Below are 14,210 nucleotides of genomic sequence, written 5' to 3'. Positions count from 1 at the left end.
TGTTTTTTAACGTGGTTCTAGAAATCCTGTATTTTCAGTTTGATAAAACACATCCCGATCGCTTCGCTGCTGCACAGTCGTTTGCTGTCGAGTCAGCAGATTGAAACTTTCTCTGAAGGAGTTCCTCCCACATACAGCGGTATGCATTCCAGCAACAGTAGTAGCTACCCTAGTAGCCTCCAATTCACTTTCACAGCCCAGTAAGCCACGCAGTCCCTGCTGTGCTTAATATGGAAACTTATTTGGAAACCTTTTTTTTTTCTTTCTCCTTGTGTGGAGTCAAGGGTTAGGTTCAGTATTCCTTTCTGATGTGTGACGCCAAATGGTGGCTGACTGCTTCTGGCTACAGAACTATGTGAATAATGCCCGGTTTATACTTGATTAGGGTTACTTGTGTTGCACATTGGAAATAAACATCTCATCTGTAAGCTCACATTCATCAATGTAGAGTAACCCATCTATTTTTGAACTAGAAAATCAGTCTGTAAAATGGCCAATGCAGTGAGCGTTTCTAGGGCCTTCGTGGAAGTGGCAGGATAGAGGAGTGAAAGAATGGAGACGGATCAGTTTAGAGATACCAAGTGTGAGGGCTTCCTCCGCTAGTGTATCGCAAATATAATCAAAGTGTGACCAATGAAAACCCGCCTCCCTGTGCCACTAGTAGCATGCTGCTCCCAAGAAGAGCTGACAGAATAGTATACACTGTGTGGTAGTTATTGCAGATTTGCAGTTAATTCTCTTCTGACGGCTTGCATCACGCCAATATCCCACCCACAGACCCGCGCGGCAGCCCGGTGTCGCGTAAAAATAATTAATTAGCTACGTCATCAGATGAGAATTAGTCCTTGTTGCTGTGGGGAGGCAGGCAGGGTAGGGGCAGAATCTCCTGTAAGCTTTTGCAGGCTTCGGCCAGACCAAACAAAGCCTTATGCTTTTGTTTGTCGTGTGAGCATGATTCAGAGTGAAGGGACCAGTTCCTCTGTCTATTTTGGTGACTCTTACCCTCAGGGAAGGAGTGGTTCCATCTGAGGGCGGGAGAGAGAGAGAAGAGAGAATTTAAGAGAGAGAGACACGGGGAGAGAGAGAGAGAGAGTATTTAAGCGAGAGAGCGCGTGTGAGGTAGTTTAACCCATTCTGACCGGGCACCCATTTTGGTGTTAGCATCATGTTATGCTTTAGCTATTGAAAAATAGCAGATCTACAAGCTCATAGCGCGCCACGGAGTGGCGCGCTACGAGCTTGTAGGTCTGCTATTTTTGTGACTGTGACATTTTTTAGAATCTGATCTCAGGTCAGAATGGGTTCATCAGACCAGTGTGTGTCCAGTGGAAACCTCGTATGAAATCTGATCTCAGGTCAGAATGGGTTAAGATAAGTCGTGGTGTGTAATGAGGTTGGCTTATGTGAGCCAGATAGATGAGAAATGGTGAGATAATTGTTAGGCCCATCTGTTTATTTCACATTCCCATTCACACCAACACCACCCCTAGACCACTCGGCACCACCCGCAACCATCGAGGACCACCCGGCAGTGCCAAGCCAACACACAGCCAAACTCTACCCAGCACTGCCTTGCAATGCTGACCCTCTCTCTCCGGGCTGTTGGTTTGTTTAGGGGTGTGCCCTTGTCCTTAACACAGTCGGGCCCCACACACACGTCCCAAAGCAATGCGGATCGTGTTCCTGTTTGTGTCAGTGTGTGTGGTTGACGGGGCAAAAGTAGGTTAATGAGGATGATGCAGGCTCTAAGTGGGACAAATGTGGCCGTGCGGAGTTGGACGGACACACACACACACACACACACACACGTGCACACACACACACACACACACACACACACGTGTGTCACCTGAAAAGATGAAGATGTTAGATGGGAGGTGGCTCTGATCTGCCAGCCTGACGGCTAACCATGGGATTAGGACTCGTCAAGCAGAACAGTGGTGAGACACGGGCTAAGTACCTTATTTAAACCTGCGCTGATGTGATCACACCGGGTTACTGCACTTCTCTCTCTCTCTCTCTCTCTCTCGCTCGAGGCGAGTGAAAGTTGGCTGTGATCCCCATTCACAGCCTGTAGCGCGGTTCCCCCGTGCACCGCATGAGTCCCCATGCGCAGCCTGCGGCGCGCGTTCACATGCGCAGCAGTAGCAGTGCGAGTCACGGTGCGCACACAGCCCCCGTATAGCTTCAGTCCCCCCTCTCTCTGTGCACCACGACGGCCCCTGCCTCTGTGCTCAGACCTACTCTGGGAGAAATGTGAGCGCTTCCGGCAGACAAGCTTCCTGGCACTCAAAGTCGCCATATGGCTTCAAAAAGAGGAAGTTCTGTCTCCCCGCCTTGTCATGCACCCGTGATTGGCGTGCCTCTGTGAAATGCACAACAGATAAAACAGCTTTTTGACCTTTTTATCACGGCAAGGGCGGGCCCGGGGACGGTTCTAAATGCCAAATGGGTCTCTGGATATACATTGGAGGAGACGTTCTTTGCTCTGTACAACGAACAGGGCCGTGCCTGTTCGCACAGACATGTGTTGGGGCAAAGCAAGCAGTCACTCTGGGTCTAATTAGTTGTTTGGAGTAAAGTGGAATAACAAGCTCAATACCATAGTAATTGGATTTAGCCTAGTAGGCAGCGCTAAAGTCTTTCCACATAAAGCTGTCCTGCTCATACCTTTAGCCCTGATCTCAGCCGACCAATGAGGAACGGCCTGGCTGCAACCACTCCCCCCTGTGACATCACCCTGCAGTGACTGTGTGTGTGTGTCTGTGTGTCTGTGTGTGTGTGAGAAAATGCCTTCTACTGTCCAGTGAAGTCATGTGATTAAACAGATGGCATGTTGGTAGCATCACAGCACCCGCACAGCTGTGTTATAGTTTGCGTACATATACACTATATATGTGTGTAACACTGTGTATATATATATATATATATATACATAATTATAATATAGTGTATGTACATATATCTATATACACCAGTAAGACGCCTGAGAGTGCGAAGCAACCTCCCCCTAAAGAGGCACGCTGCAACTCAGATCAACATGAATTCTGTACAGGCCATGTATGGAGCGTGTCTTGAGTGTACAGGGTTTGATGTGGTCAGATCAACATATGGAATGTCAGAACAGGTCAGCTCCATAGATGGAGATCTAAGGGTGGCAGCGGGGGAAGTGTCTTGAGTGTACAGGGTTTGATGAGTTCCCAGTTAGGGCCGGGCCTTAATTTCCGATTAGAACTCTTGTGAGACATCGAAGAGGAAGGATGGATTGGGAAGGATCCACATATGGAATGTCGGAACAGGTCAGCTCCATATATGGAGATCTAAGAGATTTTGAGGTTCAGATGTAGAGTTGCTGGCCAATATTGATGACTCCAGGGATCTCCATATGTGGGCATTCAGATATATATGGGCTTAATGTTGATGACATAAGGGATTGCAGGGCATTGCGCACAGAGGACAGTGGCAGCATCTCTACGCTTATAGTCCAACCAGTAACTGCTCCATCTGTAGCCCTCCTCTATTCACACCAGCACATTAAAGTGATGCATGCCCCTCATTCAAGGACTAGAGAACTGATGCATCAGTCATTAGCGTGACCACAGCGCCCCGCAAGTTCTCAGTGAATAGAATAGCTGTAGCCGGTCGCCAGATTCAGTATGTGAATATTATATATATATATATATATATATATATATATATATATATATATTTGTCAGCATCCGACATGAACGTTGCCCTTCTTTGTGGCATTTAACCCATTTTGCGCGGGAACCCCTTTTTGGTGTTGGCAGATCTACAAGCTCGTTGCGCGCCACTCGGTGGCATGATTAAAAAAATAATAATAATTGAGGTCAGGATTAAATGGGTTAAGGGCTGATAAGAATGCAGGAAGAAAGCCGAATGCCGATCCATGAAAACTGGGATGGTTTGCGCTGTGCCCGCTGCCCATGCAGGTCAAGGTTGAAGTCATTCAGTGGCATTTTATGCACTAATGGAGAGAATCCTTCTAGAGCGAAGACGAGGTTTAGGAAGCCACTTGAATGCACATGATCTTTGATTTGCTTGGTATAGCAGCACTAGACAAAGAGTGTGTCCAAAAAGCACACTACACAAAAAGTGGCTTGGAATGCAAACTACTCAAAAATGCAGTACATTTCAAGCTTCCTCAAGCAGTGTCACAATGCTGACATGTCAACATCTACGTGGAGAAAGGGAAATGACAAGATCACATGAGGACTCGGACAAAGGTGAAAACAATAAATAAATTGTTACTGTCTGAACTGTAAGAAATGGATCATATGCAAAAGACAAATCACATTTAGTCAAGAGAACCAAAGGTATTATAGTTTAATTAAAGCAAGCGTGATAAGTTTGCTGTTCTCTGGCCATCAGGGGTACCAAAATGTGGACGGAACGTGTCTCAGTTTAATCCCCACCTCACTTTGGAAGTTCTATCAATTCTACTGTCATTACATTTACGTCCATGTTCTGTGAAGTGGACGGCAATGGGATAAGTGGAATCCTGTCTGGGAATGAATGGTACTTCAGGCGCACTGTATCGCATGGGTCACAACTTCAGAAGAACGGGTAGCGTGCAATTAGAACATACAACCTGTTGTAGCACAACGGTATTCTTTTATGTCTATAGCGCGAGGCCAAACGGATCAATGACCACAGGCCGGGTGTGAATGTCTTCTCTGTCTTGACTTGCGTTGCATTCTTGTCAGATGACGAACCGAACAAAAACAACCCTGGACCGTCCAGTCTCGGCGGAGCAGATGGTCGATGGTTTGACCGTTGCCTGCTTGTCGAATACTGGGGAAATCGTACCCACCCCTGCCCTCGGGGCTCTGCTCGGGCGCACCAATGAAGGCAGATGCAAAAGCACTTTGAAGATGCAGGAAATTAAAAGTTCACGAACCAGTACAGAACAATACCGTTGACCACATCTCTGCCGAAGGTAAAAGGGGCACTTGACCAGGCATCGCTATTGACCACATTGCGGTGTCATCCAGCAGCACTGAGGGCAGACCTGTCATGTCCGTAGGGTGGACTACTTGATGGGTGTTTATCATGCTGCCGAGTGCTCCTGGAGTCTAGTTCTTTGAAGTCTAATGCAGCCGGTCAATGTGGTCAATAACACCCACTGACTGTCAGGTCCTGGCCTGCTCTCTCTCTCTCTATCTCTCTCTCTCTCTCTCTCTCTCTCTCTCTCTCTCTCTCTCTCTCTCTCTCATATCTAATAACTAAATATTGTACATGTGAACTTTGCGGTGCCAGTATGTATAACGGTCTAGATGGGTCACTTAAAAAAAAAAAATCTGCTATCAAATGTAGCTGTTTGTTTTTGCTGTGGTGGCAGACGTCCTGACACACGGACGGACAGACAGACGTGTTTGTTTGCCTCGCTCAGACTTCCATATCCTCTGAGTGTGGGTGTTGTTGGCTGTGGCCAGACTCAGAAAGGGGGTGGGGACCTCTGGCGCAGAATGAATGCCGCAAAGCCAGGAGCCCTCTAGTGGTGGTCTTGAGCAAGGGCGCATTTCAAACCAGCCCATTGCGCTCTGGCTGAATGAGAGCAGTTACTCTCAAATCAAAGGGCCCGAGGTCCTTCATGACAACCGCTGGCATGATGAGCAGACCCCGCCAGGATCATTTAGTCTTTTTTTAAAAGGAAGCCACATTGGGACTCGCCCTCTTCTTAAGATGTTGGGACTTGATGCTAAGTTGGGGTAATGAACACAACAGAGGCTGCATTCTCTGTTGGGAGGTGCTCCAGCGCAGCTTGTTTGTAAACGGGACCAGGCACACGTAAATGTGTGTGTGTGTGTGTGTGTGTGTGTGAACTAAAGTTAGACTTGTGGAAACCGAGAAGATATTTCCAGGAGAAGAGCTTAACTATTTGTGTCTCTCTGCAGCTCCTTACATAGATTTATAGTTTTGCACATTATCAGTTTATATATATTCTCGGTAGGTAGGAGACAGTAGGTAGGTGAAGGAAGCCAGGATGGAACAAATTGAGTGGCTGAGACAGCAGAGCGCACTTATCAGTTAAATTAATTGCACATTAACACGCATACTATTTCAAATAGCCAAAATGATAAAATGGGATAAAGTGGTTAAAATCCAAACAAATATCATCCCTTTTTGTAGTAAAAAGTTTGTCAAAATATGTAACTATTTTAGACCTTTTTGTTTGTTTGCCCCGAAGCATTGTCTTAGCTTCCAAGCCTGAGGAGAACAAAGATGCAGAGTCAACATTCTTGCTCTATTGTACAGTAACTATAGGTTACAAGTCAAGATCCCAGAGATTGTTTGGTCATATATTATGTGGCCATACAGTACCAAACCACTCCGCATCTAAAAATACTGGTCAACATTTGCTGTGTAAAGGTTATAAGCTATCCAAACTTTTACAACTTTAAGATGTTGCACTTTGAGACTGAAGCCTGCCAAATGAGTTGGCGAGTGCAGTCTGTGCGGAAGTATCTTTGCTAGCAGGTTCAGCCAGGTATGCTGCTTGTAGTGTGTAAATAAAAGGATGTTCATGCACACATTATTAGGCCTATATATATATATATATTAGACTCATTAAATAAGATACTCATTTCATATCCTTCTTTACGCTACTGGACATTGCTTGCTATCACACGCATCTTATCAGACTCTGTCTGTAGGAGTTGAAAGTACACCGTTTACAAAGTATATGAAACAAAATGTGTGGTGTGTGGACATATATGCCTTGATTTTGTGGATGTGACTTTGCTGCACGTCACGTAAACTATTTATGTCCTGTATGCAATGTCCTTTGTGTGGACATACATTGTTATTTGTTAATGTGTCAGTTGCCTGTGGAGAAATGCAAATTGTATTGGTTCTATGCTTTCAGCATTTTCGCAGGTTAAACAGACAGTATTCAATAAACACTGAATAATTTTGAAGTTCAATAATTTGAGTATCTATTTAGCAAGTAAAGTCATGCTTGCTGGATTCTGGATTGTAAGATAGGTTGCGCCCTCATTTTCCACTTTTGGGCATTGAGTTGAAAAGGACAGACCATGTACAAAGAGGAGATAATTATGTAACAAAAAAAGCATTTAAATATCTGTGCATAGTTTCATGACATCAGTGCTTGAAATCAACTGAATCTAGAATTTGAGGAAAATGGGTTAATACTCAACTTCCAACTTCTTAATAATAATGTCAGACTTATAGCACTTGTCCTGGCATTTAAATATGCATTCCATAACAAAGAACTTCATTAAAGCAAAGCAAAATAAATATTAGATTTAAGAACTACAGTAAAAAAATATATATACAACAAAGGAAAAGGTAACTATTAGCTGAGAAATGCACATTTCTTCTACAGAGTTTATTGATTGTAACTGGACATTGTCTGTCCCCCTCCAGGCAAGAAGGGGGCACTGCTCCAGCCACAACCCAGGGAAAGGCCAGCGGAACCACTCATAAGATCTGCCTGGTGTGCTCCGACGAGGCCTCAGGCTGCCACTATGGAGTTCTCACCTGTGGAAGCTGCAAGGTGTTCTTCAAGAGAGCAGTGGAAGGTACAGGTACAGCTAACCCCCGTATCCATGATTTATACATTAGTGTGGACTTGGACTGTTATTCGTCTCAACTGCCCAATGTATGATTCTGTGACTCTGTTTAGACAGTCACAGAAAACAAAAAACAATGATTGCAAATTGCAATGAACAGAACCGTTTTGAATAGTTTAACGATAATAATGACTCACATTTCTTGTTTTTGTTTTGTTGGTACATTTTCCCACATACGTGAAAGTTGTCCTCTGCCTTTAACACAGTATTAATACAGAGCCTCGGAGGCAGTCTTATTAGTTATTACCAGACTCTACCCAAGACAGCTGCCCATTATGTCACAGTTTAACTTGCTCTGCTACAGTTTCAAATTGGCACGCGCGACACCAACTCACAAATACTATATCATTGCCAGCTGTAGGGGTGGAGTCTTAACTTTAAGCTTGGAAAGTCTTCTGGAAGGATGCCCTCAAATTTCCTCGCTGATAACTCCTCCAGAGATGCCTCCTAATCCTTGCTCCTTGGGGCAGGAGTATAGGAGACATGGCATGACCGTCAAAATGGCGAACCAACTTGAACTTCCGGTTCAGGCGAGGATAGGGGGAGTGAGGAAATGCCACGCGAAAGAGCAGGGTCACGTCGTTCCATACCAGGGACCTTGCTGGGCCTGGGAAATGGAGTTGGAGAGGCCCCTCGGCCGCGCACCCATTTTATTTTATTTCCCTCCGGTGGTGCGGACCCAAACACTAACACTGGAAATGCTCGAATGGCCAAGGCTCCAAAAAGATGACAAGTCCACCAAGGCAGGTTTTTTTTTTTTTTGTATTATTTGCCTCTCCAAAGTGCAGGTTAATTCAGTGTGTAGCCCGGGCAAAATAATAGTTCAAAATGAAACGCTGGCCAAAACAACACTCTCAACGCTACATCAGGACGTATTGAAGTTACAAATATATTCCATAATGTTTCCCCAGGCGCCAAATCATTCACAGATAATAAAGCCAAAAAACTATATAAACACAAGAACGCACCCGTGCTTGGCCCATTCCAATCAATAGGTTTGCCAGCACTGCAGAGGAGAGACGGGTGACCCCACAAAAACATTTAAAACTCTCAGTCCGGTTGAAAATGTCTTCAAATGTACAACACCCTGACCGCACCATTAAACGGCCTTCCCAGCCGGCTTGCTGTTGAATCCATTGGGAAAGTGTGTGTGTGTGTGTGTGTGTGTGTGTGTGTGTGTGTTAGGGTGACCTTTTCATGCGTCCCGCAAATTGAGACGTCGTCCCGCTTTGAGCGCATTCTGATTGACAGGCTCCAGTTTTTCATATGTGCGCTTAAAATCAACTGGCTGTGAGCAGCGGAGGCTGTCACCACAGAGTGTGTGACACAGGGGGAGGGGGCGGGCTGTGTGTGTGTGTGGGTGTGTGTGTGTGTGTAGGAATGGTTGTCAATCAAACAGCCGGTCACAGCGTGGGGTGAACGCCCACCCAAAAAAAAACCACCGCACAACGAAACAGCAGCGGCATTAGCGAAACGAGAAACAACAAGAAACATGGAGGAGGATAATGGGGAAGAAACAAAGACAGCGAAGAAAAGGAAAGGCAGCATCCATAGTTACAGACGTGCTTGCACCTGCCAGTGTAGAGAATATCTTGAGAGAGCTAAAAACACCAGTGGTTCATGAACTCCCATGTGACAAAACTGCCCACACTCCATGCTTTTCAGTTGCTTCAGATGCTTCTAATCATGGCACAACAAAGCTCTTCCCATTGTCACTGAGATAGTGGACACCAGAGCTGGGTTTGAAAAGCAAGATACTTGACTTTTATGAGGATAGTGATGAGACATCTGCTACCATACACCGCCAGATTACAAGCAAGTTGGAAGAAAATGGCCTGCAACTGGACATGATTTCAGCATACAGTGCTGACAATGCTAGTGTAAACTATGGGAAAAACAATTCAGTGTTCCAGAAGCTAAAGTTAGACAACAGTGGCATCATCAAGGCAAATTGCATGGCTCACGTAGTACACAACTGTGCAAAGCATGCTGCAGACAGGCTGAATATTGACATTGACTCTGTAGTGAACAAAATATTTAGTCACTTTTCAGTATCTGCACACCGTACAGAAGCATTGGAAGCAGTGTTTGCCTTTTGTGGAGGAGGAGTATCATGCTGTAGGGAGAAACGTGCCCACAAGATGGTTGAGTCTGTGGCCTGCTGTCAACAGGCTACATGTCATCATAGTCCTATTATGCACTACTGAATGGAACGGATGGCAAAGCATAGTGATGCTACAGTATGTGACGGCCGGTGGAAGAATAGAAATGTCTAATTGAGGAATAGAAATGTAATTTTAGTTTTCATGTTAACAACATTCACGCGTGTGACAAAAACCCTGCATGTGTCCCAACATTGTCCCACACAAACGCACTCTTTGTCCCACATCTGGTGAGATGGGATCTGGTCACCCTAGTGTGTGTGTGTGTGTGTGTGTGTGTGTGTGTATTTTAGCATGAACATTAGTGAGGACCAATTATATGAAGATGAGTTCAAAAGCTCGTAATACGCTAAACCCGCTATTTGTTTAATTCGCCGCTTTAAAAAATAATTAAAAAGGAACAGCGGATTTGTCCCGGACCCGGTGACGAATCCGTCGCGTTATGACGACGAAACCGGAAAACCATGGTTTCGTTTCGCATTGTCATGGCCGCTGGTGCTTTCGATCAACAACAAACCAAAGGACTATATTTTTCGCCGGACTTTCGTGGGTCGAAAGCTGCAAATACTTCGGCGTATATAAAGGTAATAAAACAATCTCGTTGTCCAGGCATTCCCTTCTCACATTGACGACAGACAGTACACGTTTTGTGAGGAGAAACATTCCCAAATTGCACATTGTGGCCACTTCTCCAATCTCCATGCCGTCTCGGAAGAAGAAGAAGTGCATCTTGCATTTATATCTCTGCAGTTTCCGCACCAGTCGCTATGTGATTTATAACTCTGAAGTACACTCTTGGTTGGAGTCCAACGCTAATGTGCCATTTCCCTTGCAGCCGTTGCTTTTTGCCATGTCAGTATTAATACAGACCAACCGTTCCTCCCCCTTGTGTCCCTCAGGGCAACATAATTACCTGTGTGCTGGGAGGAACGACTGCATCATAGACAAGATCAGACGGAAAAACTGCCCGGCTTGTCGCTTCCGCAAGTGTCTGATGGCGGGAATGAACCTAGAAGGTACGAACCGACCATATAGTGTGTGTGTGTGCGTGTGTAATATATTGTATTATAAATATAATATCGAACGACAAGTCTTAACCACTCAAACCCTCTGTACTTAATAAAAGTGACCTAAGTTGGCGCTGTACTTGGTGGGCCTTTTTCCCCCCTCTCTACTGCACCAAATGTCTTTGCCGGAAATAGCCGATCTACAAGCTCGCAATGCATCGTCGTTGCACATTTGCCGACACGTCATGAGCTTGTGGATCTGCCATGTACGCCGGTGAATGTTACCCCCAGAATATGGACGCTAGATCTCTAGTGGTTTAGAGCCAGTGGCTCGACGGCAATCTCAGTCATACACGTTGCAACTGCTCGATGAACGCAAAGGTTGATTTGTTCTCTCCGTTTTGTTCTCCTCTTCGCCGTAGCTCGTAAAACCAAAAAACTGAACCGCTTAAAGGGCGTCCAGCAGAGCAACCAGATAGAGCTGACCCCTCCGCCTCCTCCCGAGGTTCGGTCCCTGGTCCCCAAGTCCATGCCGCAGCTCATCCCCACCATGCTGTCGCTGCTCAAGGCCATCGAGCCGGAGACCATCTACGCCGGCTACGACAGCACCCTGCCCGACACCTCCACCCGTCTCATGACGACCCTCAACCGGCTGGGAGGGCGGCAGGTTATCTCCGCCGTCAAGTGGGCCAAGGCTCTTCCAGGTAAGACTGGGTTTTTTTTAAATGTCATTCTGTTTTTGTGCTCAAAAAGAATGGGTTTGTTGTTGTTGTTGTTGGATTCTGTCTTGTTTGATTCACCGAGGAAGTTAAGCTCATAATTCATTTGAACTGGCATGAACACAACAAAGCGGTCTTCTCTATCACTCATCTTGTGACTGTATGTGTGTATGAGGTTTTGGTGACGGGAGTTCAAATTGCCAGTTTCATCTAAAGCTAGAGACAAACATGTTCTCGTTTTTTGCTATGTAGGGGACAAGCCAAAACGGAACAGAAGTACACACATGATGACATAGAATGGTTGCCATTGTTGTCAGTTTGAAAGTGTATGTATGTTGCTGTGCATTAGGCTTTAGGAACCTGCACCTGGATGACCAGATGACTTTGCTGCAATGTTCCTGGCTCTTCCTCATGTCCTTCGGCCTGGGCTGGAGGTCGTACCAGCAGTGTAACGGCAACATGCTCTGCTTCGCTCCAGATCTCGTCATCAACGAGTATGTTTTGCAATCCTCTATAGACCAGAACTCATGATGTAGGGTAGCGTACCGTTGGTCTGTTACTGGCATGGCATATTAATGATATTATTATTATTATTAAAACTCTTAAAATACCACTTTTGCCAACTGCTTGCACCCCAGCAATCATATTCTGGGGGCAATATTAGCCAAAAATAGGGGCTTAATATATCTTTATACCTATTCCATTGTGTCTAGCAAAGAGTCAGCAATGTTTGTAAGTGGCAAATGTTGTTATCTCCGGAAGGCGGAGATTGTTTAGCTCCTGTGTGTCTGTGAGTGACCGTGTGAGTCTGTTGTTTAGCTCCTGTGTGTCTGTGAGTGACCGTGTGAGTCTGTTGTTTAGCTCCTGTGTGTCTGTGAGTGACCGTGTGAGTCTGTTGTTTAGCTCCTTTGTGTCTGTGAGTGACCGTGTGAGTCTGTTGTTTAACTCCTGTGTGTCTGTGAGTGACCGTGTGAGTCTGTTGTTTAACTCCTGTGTGTCTGTGAGTGACCGTGTGAGTCTGTTGTTTAGCTCCTGTGTGTCTGTGAGTGACCGTGAGAGTCTGTTGTTTAGCTCCTGTGTGTCTGTGAGTGACCGTGTGAGTCTGTTGTTTAGCTCCTGTGTGTCTGTGAGTGACCGTGAGAGTCTGTTGTTTAGCTCCTGTGTGTCTGTGAGTGACCGTGTGAGTCTGTTGTTTAGCTCCTGTGTGTCTGTGAGTGACCGTGTGAGTCTGTTGTTTAGCTCCTGTGTGTCTGTGAGTGACCGTGTGAGTGTTGTTTAGCTCCTGTGTGTCTGTGAGTGAACGTGTGAGTCTGTTGTTTAGCTCCTGTGTGTCTGTGAGTGACCGTGAGAGTCTGTTGTTTAGCTCCTGTGTGTCTGTGAGAGACCGTGTGAGTCTGTTGTTTAACTCCTGTGTGTCTGTGAGTGACCGTGTGAGTCTGTTGTTTAGCTCCTGTGTGTCTGTGAGTGACTGTGTGAGTCTGTTTTGACCTACAGTGCAATTGAACCCATTTCTCCCCAGGTTGGCAGAGGGAGAGGATTACAGCTTTTAGGCAATTGTCACCGGGTGAAAAATGGGTTACAAAATCGTGGGCAAAATGTTTAAATACAAAAAATGATAATTGTGGTTATGAACTCGATACCACGGTATGCCGTCACAACCGCAGTATTGCGGTTATTGCGCCTAGCCCTACTGTATATAGATTTACCAAATAAATAAAATCCAAAATAGAATATATGGGAATACTTACCGTACATTCTGTAAATAACATTATGTGCTTTGAATAACTTTGTGGTTTGTGCCATGTTTGTCCCAGAGACCGCATGAAGTTGCCCTACATGTCTGACCAGTGTAACCAGATGCTGAAGATCTCCAGTGAGTTCGTCCGACTGCAGGTTTCCCACGACGAATACCTTTGTATGAAGGTGTTGTTGCTGCTCAGCACAGGTCTGTCTAGTCAAACTCACACTTTGTCTTCTACTTAGAGCTCTACTGTACTTCACCCTCCACCACAAACATCCGTCGTCCTTTAACTTGCCAGCACAGAACTAGAAGAACTATTTAAGTCTGCATTCCAGGACGGTTTAGGGGTGGCCATTCCGGACTAGCTTCTGTATAAACCATTACTACTACTGAGTTGGCAATTCTTTTTGCAAGCAGACACTCACTGTCTTCTAAGTTAAATTTGGCAAAATTAAGTAAGTCAAAAAGTTAAACCCATTTTGGACTTTGGATTTTGGCTTCTAAATCCTAATTTTTTTCAAAAAAAACAAAACATGTTTCTATGTCAGTGGTGCTCAACCTTTTTCATGTCAAGGACCCACAGAATTATCTCTATTGTGCCACGGAAAATATGTAGTCCCCCCCCCCCCCCCCCCCCCCCCAATATTTTAGCTCAAAATGTTCGCTCTGGAATATATATTCAAAGATTTGCGCCCCTTTTTCACGACTTAAAAAAGAAATAGCAGACCTACAACCTCGTATGAGCTTGTAGATCTGCTATTTGTCAATAGCCAAAGTATAACAGAATGCTTAAAACACCAACAAGGGGGTTCCCGCCCCCCAAAATTGGTTTAAGTCACAGTTTTGTGGGATTAATCCAGGTTTTTCTTGTCCATTCTGTACCGTATCTAAATATAGTGAACATCACACATACTGCACCTCTGCTCTAATGGGAGGTCAAGCTACATAAGTCATTAAAGAGTTAA

General features: G+C 45.3%; 1 protein-coding gene across 2 annotated transcripts in view; it reads left to right on the top strand.

Annotated features, from left to right (window-relative positions):
- The window catches only part of LOC308323141 (glucocorticoid receptor-like), a 38,864-nt gene that overhangs the window by 18,453 nt on the left and 6,201 nt on the right, over positions 1-14,210 (top strand). The window contains exons 3-7 of one of the 2 annotated variants that reach the window (XM_080774781.1): positions 7,411-7,565; positions 10,678-10,794; positions 11,208-11,489; positions 11,854-11,998; positions 13,319-13,449. In XM_080774781.1, the coding sequence (XP_080630907.1) occupies positions 7,411-7,565; positions 10,678-10,794; positions 11,208-11,489; positions 11,854-11,998; positions 13,319-13,449 (830 nt within the window). Of the gene's footprint in view, positions 1-7,410; positions 7,572-10,677; positions 10,795-11,207; positions 11,490-11,853; positions 11,999-13,318; positions 13,450-14,210 lie in introns of both variants that reach the window. The other variant, XM_080774780.1, reaches the window with a different exon arrangement.

Source organism: Protomyctophum bolini (assembly GCF_963924005.1).
Source record: "Protomyctophum bolini genome assembly, chromosome: 10".
NCBI lineage: Eukaryota > Metazoa > Chordata > Actinopteri > Myctophiformes > Myctophidae > Protomyctophum > Protomyctophum bolini.
This window is presented reverse-complemented; position numbering and strand designations above follow the sequence as displayed.